Genomic DNA, 13,780 nt, shown 5'->3' with positions numbered 1-13,780 from the left:
AGTTATATGCTTAGCAGTAGAATCATATTGATCTTGAGTTATACTTGTATCTGTTGATTTGTGTATGCTACATAATTTATGTTTCAGTTCTTACAGATTGAGCTAGAAACATGGGTTGTGACAGAGGAATGTTCTATTGTTGCTAAAAGAGAGCACCTACCTCTCATATTGGCATGGGCTTTAAGCATTCACAAGTGCCAAGGCATGACTCTTGACCGCCTTTACACTAATCTCTCTAGAGCTTTCGAAAATGGAATGGTCTGTATTTATCTGGTTTTGATCGCTGCAAGATTAAGGTGCACCCTAAGGTTTTGCAGTTTTATAATAGTTTAACTAGCAAACATGATTAGGAGCATGAGAATGATAATGATAATGATAATGATTAGCAAATCAGATATCAGAGCTCCTATAATATATCACTGTGCATTTCATGTGCTGGGGCAAAAGTGCAGTTAAAACCTTCCAACACCTTTCTAAGGGTGGCAATGGATATTGTTTGCTTTGCTTTCAGTCCCTATAATCAGCCGTTTGTCGTGTTTAGCAACATGGCACAGATGAATTTCTTGGTAGGCTATGACCTTAGAAAAGGGATTGTCTCTTTTAAGCCTATTGATTGCTTTAAACAATAATCAGGTCACATGTATTATGGTCCCATCTGTAATCTTCTTTTAGATAAAAGAATAAAAATTAGTTTTCAATAAAATTAAGAGAGCGTTATTTGTACTCCTTACACAAGTTCTTGTGCTCCTTTAGAAAGAGTGCAAATAACAACAATATTATGACAATATTAGTTTTCAATCAATTTTTTGCAGGAAACGAGTCATGACCTCTTAAAATTGAACTTAGGCTTATATCCTACCAGCTTGATCAACCAGCTGTGGTGTCTGGTAAAGATGTTTGGTATACAGAAATGTTGGGTATATTGAAAGTGTTGAGTATATTTTACATTAATTGTTTTTTAATTTTAAAATTGAATGTTTGTCTTTAATAGTCAATTTACATTATGATAAAATTGTAAATTAATAAGTCATTAAGTTGTTGGAGCTACTAATTAAAAAGTTAGGTCTGAACAACGGCACCCTTATTATTATTATTATTATTATTTTTGTTACTTCAATATTTGAATGGTCTTTTTTTTTTTTTTTTTTTTTTTTTTTTTATAGTCCAACACAAAGTATACACTACACACCTATATAAGTGTGTATAGAATACCCGTAACTTTTCTTTTATGGCAAATATTAACAAGTACACTTGCAAATTCATATGGTGTTTTCGAGTACCAAAGTTGGGATTTTAGGTCACTATCATGCCTCACCAGTTTGATATCAATTAAAGAAAGAGTTAATTAGAGCAATAGTCATTCAACTTATTTTTTAAACCGAGGGGTCTTTAAATTTTTCTAGTTTTCTCACTCTCGTCTATTCCGTTAAAATTACTGTTAAAATTGGTCATATGCCTTTCACATAACCACTTTTTTTAAGGACAAAAATGTACATTCACATTAAAATATTAATTTAAAAGGTCCTTTAACTTTAAGTACCAAATTTCAATATTATTTCATTTTAACTACTAAAATATTTATGTCATTTTACTTTAGATACTAAATTTCAGTTTAGGTACCAACTTTAAAAAATATGGTTCTACCTGTGACTCTTTAACACTCACAACTTTTTATTAATTTGTTGTTTTTTCAGTATTTTCAAGGCTTAAACTTTAATTTTTAGTTCCTAGGTTATAAGACTCCATCTCTCAAGTCTAAATCAAAAGCACTAAACTCTTATAAACTTTGATTTTTTTTATTAATTTCAAACAATTACAACTGTGACTGTTCAACAATCACAACTGTATAACAAACTGATTTATGATCAAATCCAAAATGTTTTACTCTATGTTAGTATCTAAACTAAAAAAAAAATAGTGTCTTGCTGCTTTGCTGAAAAACTATTGATATTTGATATTTAATCCTAATTTTCTATAATTTAAACTATTATCAATTGTTTCCCTTTTTTAGTGAATGGACGTTTTTGTTTTTAAAAAAGTGGTCATGTGAGAGGCACATGACCAATTTTAATAAAAATCTTAACGAAATAGAAGAAATAGACTAAAATGGGAAAACTGGAATAGTTTAATGACCCATTGGTTTAAAATACAAGTTGGAGGATTAAAGTGGGAATTGAGAAAAAGTTGAAATACTATTGCTCCGATTAACCTTTTTTTATTGGAAACGCCGATTATGATGTTGAAAGGTGATGTTCCGACTAAAATGAGTTTTCTTTTGTTAAGTAATTTAAAAGGCGATTGAATTAAACTAATAATAAAGAAAAAGAGAAAATAAAGTAAAACACTTTTAAAAAAATTTCATTAATGAAAGTCTAACTTTCAATTTTGACATCCTTATTCCTTGCTACAAAGTCAATGAGACATTAGTTCTCACAAAAAAAATCTCCTTCGAGAAATTTTCATTCTTCTAGGGTGCTTTAGCTTGGATAAGATTATGCGGGGGTGAACCAGGACCACCACGACAGCGATCGATCGGTGAGCAACCACGACTATATGGGTTACTAGGAGGTGGAAGAATAGCTCCATGTAGCCTTGTTGTTCTCTTGGCCATGTCTTGCATCCTAGTCACCACCCTATCCCCATGGCTCAGCAACACCATGCTAGTCAAAAGTATCAAACACACCAACCATGACTTCATGTTGGAAAGCCTCAACATTTTGTGTTTATTGTCTACCTTTTTGCTCAAACAATTGTTTTTTCGTATGCAAGGAATATAAAATGTTATGTACGTATTTATATACAGTTGATTAAGTGTATAATTCTGTATCTTGAGGAATAAATGAATAATAGACAACACATATTATGTATCACCATATGTATTGTATATACAGAGAATCCAAATTTGTTAGTATAATATATGCTGTATATTTCATTTTCTTGTCAAGATACATAGAATTATACAATCAATCAATTGTAATAAAAAGCAAACATGCATATAATAGGAAATTATGTTTTGGTCACTAATAAAATAATTTCAAAATTAGGAAAATGCCATAAGTAATTTTTTGTTTGGTCTACTGTATAAAAAAAGACAAAAATTAAATAGGAAATTAAATAATTTTATTAATTTCTTTTTAAGGAAATGTCATGGTGCTTTAAATTTCAGAGTAAATTATAACAATGGTCCTCGAACTTTACTTTAAGTGTCATTTTAGTCCACGAATTTGTTTTTTAATTCTATAATCTACGAACTTTTACATGTGTATCACTTAAGTTCATTCCGTTAATTCTATCCATTTTTACCGTTAGTTTTAATCATGTGTCAAGCACGTGACCTCCATTTGAGAGGTAAAAATAGCAACTCACCTCCTATTTATTCCCCCAACGTGATACATGTGACTGAAATTAACGGAAAAATGGATGAAATTCACGGAATGGACTTAAGTGATACTGAAGGTAAAATTCAAAGACTATTACTATAATTTTCTCTTAAATTTTATTAGTTGTAGGTCTCTTGGTCACTAATTAATGATTTCAAAATAAAGAAAAGGTCATAAGTAATTTCTTTTTTAGGAAATGGTCGTGGTGCTATGAAGTTTATTAGTTTAGATCTTTTAGTAACTTATTAAATAATTTTTTTAAGAAAAATTTCATAAATAAGTTCTTTGACTTCTTTCTTAGGAAAGGTCATATTGCTTTGATTTTTAGTTTAAGAGTTATTTTGGTCCCTCAATTATGATTCGTGCGTCAAATTTTCCCCTAAATTAAAATTTTGGTAAATTAAGCCACCAAAATTTTTTAAAATAGGCCATTGTAGGCCAATTTCCTAGAATTTCATCCAAAAAAATTTGAGTTAATTGGAGCAATTGTCTTTCAATTTTTCTTCGATTCTCACTTTAATCCTCCAACTCTTTTTTTAAACTAAGGGGTCCTTAAACTTTTCCAGTTTTCCCACTTTAGTCTATTCCGTTAAAAATTCTGTTAAAATTGGTCATATGTCTCTCACGTGACCACTTTTTTAAGGACAAAAACGTTCATCCATATTAAACTATTAATTTAAACTATCACCCATTTTTCCTTTTTTTTAGTGGATGAATGTTTTTGTCCTAAAAAAATTGGTCATGTGAGAGGCACATGACCAATTTTAGCAGAATTCTTAACGAAATAGATGAAATGGACTAAAGTGGAAAAATTGGAAAAGTTTAAGGACATCTCGGTTTAAAAAACGAGTTGGAGAACTAAAATGGGAATCGATGAAAAGTTGAAAGACTATTGCTCCAATTAACTGTCTGACACGTCGTAAATCTTCATACAAGAATTCCTTCAACGGTCATGTTCAGTGAACTTAACTTCGATTAAGCACCCATTTGTTTATCATAGTGTTAATCTATACAAATGATCTAAGACTGATCATCCACCCTAAAACCCTAAAAGTGCTGATAGAGAATCACATGTTTCTAATATGTGATATGTTGATCACGAACATCTTTGGGAAATAAGAGGTAAGGAGTAAAAGTCACATTTATTCTAATCTCTAGAATACTTTCTCCTTATCTTAATATCCAAGGACATTTTATGTATTTGTTCACATGTCACATATACTGATATATGAATACATAAAATAAACATTGCCCTTTTATTTAATTAATTCCTAAATTCCAATAATAAATTGACTTTTAGGGCATACATCCAACAAAAGGGAGTGGGGCTGGTAGATGGATTTGGAAGCCTTCTACTTCTGGGTTTTGTTTGTTGTTGTGAAAACTGCATATTTTCTTGGTATTAATGAGGACAATGTTGGTGATTGAAGGTGGGCTTTCCTTTGGAAGTTGAAGATCCTTCCTAAGATCAAGAGCTTTTTGTGGCTTTTGGTGTTGGATAGGTTGATGGTTTATGAGCAAAGGTGGAAGAGGGGTATGACCTTTAATCCCGCTTTCAATGTTTGTGGGCATTATGTGGAAACATCTGCCATCTTTTCTTCCAATGTAGCAGGGGCTCAAGATGTTTGGAGGGATCTTTTCCTGCCCCAAAATTTGTCTCATTCTTATGATTTGGTTTTTGAGGATTCTAAATTACAAGCTCATTGTGGTGTTGAGTGGGATCTGATCTTCTACTTTGGCCTCTGGTATCTTTATAAATGGAGAAATAAGAAGACTTTTCACTCTTCCTTTTCTTTCCCTACCTCTCCTCATTCTATTATTGAGTTCTTTGTCAAAGAATGACACTATGTTCTTTATTCTTTCATGGATAAGTTTGTTAAGCATCAAATTCTTTTAAGTTGGACTCTCCTCCTTCTGATTATTGTAAGTTGAACGTTGATGAAAGTAAGAAGGGTCATGTGTAATGGCAATTCGCTCTCTAGTTTTGATGTTAATTTGGGGAGGAGTGAGTGTTGGGTATGTTGTCCTTCCTTAAGTAGAGGTGGTTAATGCATGTTAGAGAAATTTATACATTAACCAATAAGACAACGTGCTATATAAGCTAAGTTTAGCCATGTCCTATGGCCATATAAGCTAGAGGTTTTGATTTCATTCATCATCAACTCAGGAATTACCTTTTGTGAATACAAAAGGGGGAGTTGATCGAGGGAGAACCAAAGAAGGATAGAGTATTCTTCTAGGATTTGAGAGAGGTTGTACAAGGGGTATCTATTTGGATACAAGGGATCGGGTTTGAGATTAACTCATGAGCATTATTTTGTGCAAGTTTAGTTTTCTCTCATAGCGAAGTTAAATACTCTCCGTGGAGGTAGACATGATTTTGTTGAACCATGTATATTATGGTGTTCTCGTCATGTGTTTATCTTCTTGGCTTTTTTATTTATTATTTCATCTTTCCATTATACACATATTGTCGTGACGAGGGGATTTATTCCCAACAAGTAGTATTAGATCGAGCTTGGTTCGTGTTCATTGATCGTAGTGTTCAATCAAGTTTAGTCATGGCAGGTGTTGTTGCCTCACAATTTAAGGTAGAGCGGTTTGATGGAAATGGAAGCTTTACTCTGTGGCAAAGAAGAGTAAAGGACATCCTACTTTAACAAGGTTTGACAAGAGTGTTGAAAGGAATGGATGAGAAGTAAGAGAAGATGTCCAATTATGATTGAGAGGTTATGGAGTCCAGGTGTGTTAGCACAATTCAACTCTGTATAGCTGATAACATTATCATTGATAATGTTATGAATGAAGATTCTGCACCAGCGTTGTGGGAAAATTTAGAGAAGCTCTATCTTGCCAAGAACTTGACCACAAAGTTAAATATGAAGCAGGACTTGTACAAGCTGAAGATGGAATAAGGTGGGAATCTCATGGAACACATGAATGTGTTCAAAGGTATCTTAGATCAACTAGCAAGAGTTGATGTCAAAATTGAGGAAGAAGATCAAGCCCTTTTACTTCTTACCTCACTTCCGGATTCATATGACAACATAGTTACAATAGTGTTGTATGGTAAGGATATGCTGAATTTGGAAGATGTCGAGTCAACTCTCTTGTCAAGTGAAAAGATAAAAAAAGTTGAGAACACTCAAGATTCAGCCTTGGTTGCTCATGATTTGAATCGAAGGGGAAGACAAACTACGAAGGGATCTAGTAGTAATAGCAGATCTAGATCCAGAGGCAGTGGAAAAGCAAGCAGTGCTACATGTGTAATGAATGGGGGCACATAAAGTGGGATTGTCCAAATAAGAAGGATGGTAACGGGGAATCCTCCACTATAGGGGTAGCATAAAATTACATGAATATTGGCAGAGATGTTCTCACAGTCTCCACATGTAAAATTTATTCTCAGAGTGAATGGATATTAGATTCAGGTTGGACTCATTATATTTGCTCAATGAAAGAATATTTTGATACGTTCCAAGAAAGAAGGGGTAGGTTTTCTCCTTACCCAATGGCTTTAAGTGTGGTGTCATGGAACGGTAAAGATCAAAATGTTTGGAGTGGTGTGCACTTTGGGTGGTGTGACGTTTGTTCCAAAGTTGCGAAAGAATTTAATATCCTTGAGCCAGTTGGACTCCAGAGGCTGCAAGCGTTTTGTTGCAAGGGAGTCATGAAAATCACACGTGGCTGTATGGTCCTGATGGAGGGAGAAGAATGTGGTGGTTTATATCGTCTAGTAGGGAGTACAATAACTCAGACCTCGATGGTGGCTTGGAAACGAGGTGCACAGAAAATAGGTACCTGAGTCTCATTTGCGGGCATAGCAGAGACTTAGGTGACATGTTTCCAAGGTTTAGACGACGGTGAGAAAAAAATCTTGCTGGGGAAGGGGTCAGATTAAGGACCCTCTTCGGAGCCAACTAGTGATTGTCGACTCGGTGCAATTACACATAAGCATTGGTCGTTACGAATTAAAAGGGAGTTAGGACCACAAATTTGACTCAGGATATGTGTAGTTGGTACAAGGATAAGGCCAATGAATCGTTTGTGGTATTTACAAACGATGTCCTCAAGCTTGTTTGTAGCGTCTGATGAAGGATGCTATTGGGCGCTCTTGAACTTGGTTCATTTTGTAGTTTCTTTGTTTTTCTTTCTTTGGGCCTTAGGCCTCCATTTCATTAAAAAAAAAAAAAAAAGGTACAAGCACAATTAGTCATGATCTAAACACAATTTAATAAGGTACAAAAACAATATAAACAAGATACAAACACGACATAGTTAAAATACAAACACAATTTGGTTAAGTTAGCAAATGGCAGTGAGTTCATCAATCCGACAATGGACAATACTTGGGTCACCCCCTTAGGGTACTCCAAGGTCACCCCACTCCACCCCACCAAATTCAGATTTTGACAATGCTGGTGCATGATCGGAACCGTTCACTTTTTAGATAACCTATTAAAGATCATCTTTGCAAAAAATCAAATCAATTGAAAATCGTTTGGTTATATAACTGTTGTTGATTAAGTAGAAAAAATCGATGGTTTCCGATTAAAGAGTGATTTTTTGACTAAACTGTTAATTTTTCTATTTAATCGACAACAGTTATATAACCAAATGATTTCCGATTGAGTTGATTTTTTGCAGAGATGATCTAAAAAGTGAACGGTTCGATCATGCGCTGGCATTACCGAAATTGCGATTTTGGGAGGTGGGGTGACCTTGGGGTACCGGTGACCCTAGGGGTGGGTTTTCTAGCCGACAAAACCAAAAATACCAACAACCGAACCGTTTCAAACCGATTGGCTCGGTTTTTTTCTGTGAAATTTTGGCTTCGATCTCATAACCGAACTGCACCAAAAGCTTCGGCGTCAGAAACGGTTGCAGACTCCCCACACCGGCGGTTTCCAACATCGACCGACATCTATTTCATTCCATCTCTCTCCGCCTCCTCTCTCTCACATACAACTCTCTCTCACAGATAGCCAATCTGAGCAGTTCGTAGGGCGAGTCCTAGTGGTCGGACGACGACTCCTGCTCCGCCATGACACCAACGGTACGGCTCCTCCGGCCCCTGGCGACTTCTTCTCTGCCTTTTTATTAGCACCACCAGATTCCTTTCCACCCTTCACCATCACCATCATCATTATCTTCCTCATCTTCATCATCATCACCATCAACCATCTTCATCATCATCACCATATTGCAGAGTAGCAGAAGTGCAAGAAGAGGAAGAAGTCGGTGGTAGGCCCATCACCTACCGAAAACGACCGATACCGAATATGGCGGTAACCGACTTCCTGTGGTTCGGCGTCGGCATCAAATATGGCCATTTTGATGGGCATTGGTCGGTCGTCGGTTTCTCATTTCGGTCCAAGTACTGTCTGAACCCACCCTTAAGTGACCCAAGTACTGTCCTTTCACAATTATCTTAAATCCAACCATCAGATATGTTGTTCTGATGGTCTCCTAGGTGAGAGGACTTGGCAAATATTGCAAAAAAATGCAAGGAAAAAATGAAAATTTTGATTTATTTATTTATTTTTTATAAAACTAAGGTGTTATGAACTCATGAGAAAAGAGGGAAAAAGAGTAAAAAAAAAAAAAAAAAACACGTGCACATCGCAAAACTTCATCTTCATCTCCAGCGAAAGATTCCAAGTCTCTCCAGCTTCTCATTCGATCTGTATCTCCATGGCGAAAGCGGTGTCCTCCGCCACCTCATCCCTTCTCCAAACCCTAAAGCGGTACGTGAAGAAACCGTGGGAGATAACGGGTCCATGCGCCGACCCGGAATACAGATCCGCCGTACCCGGCGCGCTCGAGTACCGGCTGGAATGCCCGGCCACGGTGAAGGTCCAGGCCTGCGTGCCCAGCTCCGACCCGGAAACCGTCTACGACATCAAGTACCACACCCGGGACCAGAGGCGCAACCGGCCCCCGATCAAACGCACCGTTTTGAGGAAGGCTGACGTGGAGAATCAGATGAAGGAGAAGACCTTTGATTTCTCGGATTTCCCTCCGGTTTACTTGACTGCCGCCATTGAAGAAGACTACAATGCCCGAGGTGGAGGCTACCAGAAATGAATTGGGTTCGCTCTCTTTCCCCAAAACCCCATTTTAGGATTAATTAATGTTTGTCAATTTATTGGGCTTGGATTAATATTTTTGATTATTATGATTTTTATTGTTATTTCTTGATTGTTTGTAGATGACTGTGATATACAGTTTTGTTAAAATGCTTGGTTCATAGCTAAACAGCAATGGAAAAAGGTTTTTATGTTGTGGGTTTTCTGTAATGAAGGTTGTATTGTTGGTCTCGAGTTTGTTGAATTTGCTTATGCCTCCTTTATGGTTTAGAAATCAATCAAATGGTCAAATTGGGATTGCACTTTTGTACTTGCCTACGCTTGAAGCATTTGGTTCCTGAGGTTTGATTGGCTAGGAATTGTTGCTTGCAGTGGTAGTTTTGCATTTTGCTTCATTGGACCTCTGTAATTGCTTCATTGTTGTGACATAAGCCTTGAAAATGAGATAGTAGATGCACAAAAAACACTTTAGTTAACACCTTCAACCTTGAGGCATTGTTCATACCTTATTGGAGGACTGAAAATATGGCTCTGTTGCTTGGTTTTCATTCAGTTTTCTGTTATCGTTATTTTCTATTTGTGAAATCTAATTGAAAGAAGAGAGATTCTTCTCTTACTACCAAAAACCTTCTGTTCTCACTGTGACCGCTTTACCCCATGAATTTGGGACAATGGTGTCTGCATGGCTTAACAAGGTAGGCTGAAGACCTTTATGCCAACAAAGATTTATGTACGATAGCCTTGTAGTTGGAGAAAAAGCAATGGTGATGATTAGCTTCCACGAACTCTCCTTAGTATTACATCAGTTAGTCATGGAATAGCCTACATTTAAATCTACATTTAACCATCCACATGAGAGTAAAATTTCTCTCCATTTTTCTCAATATGAACAGACTATTAGTGGAATAGCCTGTTTTCATAGCTGGTTTCTTTTGTTGAATGTTTTGATGTTGAGATCCTTCTCCTGGAATTGTTTTCACTGCATGGACATCCATAAGCTGATGCTATTCTATCTATTTTGGTGATGGTTCTCAATCTCCTTTCAGCTGGTTGGCTGCATCCTTAATGTACTAATTTTTTCTGAAGCTTTGTATATTCAATTGGGCCATTCAAAATACATGGGAAGTTGATGCCTTCCTTTGTTTCTCTCTTTGGTTCCTGTCTTTGTGTTTGAGTATTTTATTTCTTGTTATCTCCTATTGGTTAGTGTTATATATTTATATCTGGTGTTGCCTGCTTATTCTTTTCATATTTAGATTTTATCCATTTAGTAATTTTTGTGTGTGCAAGTCACTATTAACGACTCTTGTCATGTTTTGGCTTCTTGCAGGCTTGTGGTAAAACGTCTGTGCTCCAGTCTTATGTTCCTCTCTCCTGCTCTGTCACTATAGAGGTGCTGTTCATGTTAGCATAGATGTTTGCCTAGTCTGCTCATTTGTGGAAATGCTGTGTTTGACATGAATAAAGGATTTGCTAGAACCATTTTTTTCCCCTTTTTTTTGCTTCAAGAAAGTATTTGTATAAAATCCAAATGCAACAGCAATTGGGTGATGGATGACCGTACAGCTAGTTTCTTTAACTTATAAGAGTTTTTACCTGTGATGATCTTGTGAAACTTTTCCGTGTCATTGTGATTAGCTTTCCCTGACTGCAACCATATGAAGACCTAGGAATAGCATTTTGAAAGGATACAGACAGCTTTTCTTATTTATGTTCCGACCTAGCACCCACTGCTCATCATTGTCAGTGTAGCATACTCTGATGCAGGTGCTAAGTCCTTACCAAAGATTGATCAACTGTCATTCATACAACCCAACTTAGCTCAACTCAGCCTTAATCCCAATGTCGACTGTCATGCATAATTACAGGGTTTCATTTGGAGCCTAAATGAAAACCACAGAGATTCAAGCAAGATTAGGTAGTAATTAGAGTTAAATGCCTTAAAGCTGGACTATATAGGTTTTTGCTTAAATCAGAATTCTCTAATGGAAGCTTGCTTTTTCACTTCATGATCTCATTGTCTGTTTCCTAAAGCTTTTAGTTGTTTCTAGCTTGTTTTATATGCTTCCGATGTTTAAGAGTTGGAACTACAATTGACATGGACGGCAGTTTGCGCTAGCATGCTTTTCTACCTGGGAAATGAGTTTCTGGAATTTCAGTGGAAATGGTTTGTCTAGTTACACAAGTTTTGATTTATGATCATGAGCAGGAAGCTAGTAGGATGCCCCGACAGGACGGGATGATCATCGGAGTGATCTTATGATGCACCCACTGTTCTTTTCCCTTGGAGTTGAGTATTGATGATGTGAATCCTTAGTTTGTAGGACAATTGTTGTTTATTTTGGTCCGAAGGCCCTCCCAATACTGTTGTGGTTGTCTAATTTCAAAGGTTGAGGTCTCCTTGAATATAGGCTTAATGTGTATCTTATGCTCATTAATTATTGAGATTTAACAGTAGTGTGACTTTTTGTTGCAGAAATAAGATATGAGACGAAAGTCTTCCAAATCAGCATCGTTAGCATAAATGTAATATTAATAGGCTAGCTATGCAACTACAAGCCGCCCTATCACTCTTCCTGCAGCCACGTAAAACTGATGAATATGTATCTGATTGTGATAGGCTAAGGCCCGAACAAAGAAAAAGTATTGGGCTAAGCCCTCGTTGTATTAGGCTTAAAATCTACTTGCTTCTACTAACGCAATCAATTCTAATGATTGTTTTGGTCAAGAGTCAAGACTGAAAATTATTTTCAAGTAGTAAGGATCAAGGAGTAAAATTTCGTTTTTTAGGGGTATGGAAATTTTAACAGCATACTAAATTAACTTCGAAAAATTTCGCCCGAAATCCTCGAAATTTCGACGAAATTTTCGATGTAGAGACCGGAGAGAGAGAGAGGGGAGGCAGAGACCGAAGGGAGAGGGGAGGTAGAGCACCGTCGCTAGAGGGAGAGACGAGATCGGAGAGGGAGAGTCGTAGTCGGAGGGAGAGGAGATCCGGGGAGGGCGAGGGAAGAAAAGATTGAGATTTGAAATTTTTAGGCAATTGGAAAGAAAAAAAAGATTTGAGATTTTATTTGGGGTTTGATTTTGTCATTTTAATGTTTCGTTTAGTTGTAAATATAAATTATGAAAAAAAAATTTTATCATCTTATCATGAAGTTTCATTTACTTAATGTTTGGTTTTCCAATTACGATAATTTGTAAAATTGAAATTTTAGATAAACCGTTGTTGCCGCTGTTGTCATCGGATTGGTTCTATTTTAACCCAATTCGGCTTAATTTTCAAAGACCATTTCCAAGTCCCTTTGAGTAAGCTTGCTACTTTCCGTTGCCACATTGGTAATTTATTCGTGTAATTTTATTATGTAATTATAATTAGTGAAGTATTTTTTTAACAGTATTGTCTCTGGCGCGCATTATATTCATCACATATCACATGAAATCTACTATATTATTTGATTTCTTCAATGTTTCTTATCAATGTAGTAGATAATATGTTAAATAAACATATGGTCAAGTTTCATTCAAAATTTTCATATTTTGATAGCAATTTTCGTCGTTTTTGTCCAATTTTATCGAAATCGAAATTTTAATCGAAATTTTAATCGAAAATTTCATCGAAACCGAAATTTTAGTCCTTGGTAAGGATGAGTTAGATAATAAATTAAAATTAGGATAAATTCAGAATTCGATTCTCTGTAACAAAAAAAAGACTAGAAGTTATTTTGTGAAACCAATTTTTATATGTTCTTCATGTCAGATTTAAAAATTAAAAAAATCTAGAGAAATTAAAGTTGGGCCATTTTAATTAATCGTGGACTTTTAACTCTTAATAAAATGAGCCATTTACAGGCCGGTTTACTTTTTTCTCCTCTTTTAAACTAATACCTTATGGTGTAAATTCTATGTGGAAAAAAACTTGGGATTTGAAGGCCGTAAATTCCACCTAAATTGGTATCATTTTCAAAATTCCAATTTTTATATAAAAAAAAAAAAAAAAGTCGTGTCCTTCCATCACCTTGCCAATTAATTACAATACCACCACCACTTCCACCATGCCGCCGCTACCACCACCACCACTGCCATCGCCGCTGCCACCATAACCACCACGTACAACCACCGACACCACCTCTGCCACCACCACCACCGTCGCCACCACCACCTCTGCCACCACTACCACCGCCACTGACACCGCCACCATCGCCACCACCACTACCACTGCCCGCTACCACTACCACCGCCCGCTGCCACCACCACCGTCGCTGCCACCGTCACCACCATTGACACCGCCACCACTACCACCACCGACAC

The 13,780-nt window shown here is 36.3% G+C and overlaps 1 protein-coding gene across 1 annotated transcript; it reads left to right on the top strand.

The window, feature by feature from the left end:
• The first annotated feature begins 8,956 nt into the window (after positions 1–8,956).
• LOC147273312 (furry) lies at positions 8,957–11,071 on the top strand. Its single transcript, XM_086257647.1, has 2 exons — positions 8,957–9,472; positions 10,800–11,071. The coding sequence occupies exon 1, from the start codon at positions 9,075–9,077 to the stop codon at positions 9,465–9,467; it is 393 nt and encodes a 130-aa protein (XP_086113773.1). The 5' UTR covers positions 8,957–9,074; the 3' UTR covers positions 9,468–9,472; positions 10,800–11,071.
• Positions 11,072–13,780: the final 2,709 nt, after the last annotated feature.

The sequence above is a fragment of the Dryas octopetala genome, chromosome 9 (genome assembly GCF_963921425.1).
Source record: "Dryas octopetala chromosome 9, drDryOcto1.1, whole genome shotgun sequence".
In the NCBI taxonomy this organism is placed as follows: Eukaryota; Viridiplantae; Streptophyta; class Magnoliopsida; order Rosales; family Rosaceae; genus Dryas; species Dryas octopetala.
This window is presented reverse-complemented; position numbering and strand designations above follow the sequence as displayed.

Excerpts from the sequence above, each read along its gene's own strand:
- LOC147273312 (XM_086257647.1), top strand. The coding sequence starts at position 9,075 with ATGGCGAAAGCGGTGTCCTCCGCCACCTCATCCCTTCTCCAAACCCTA.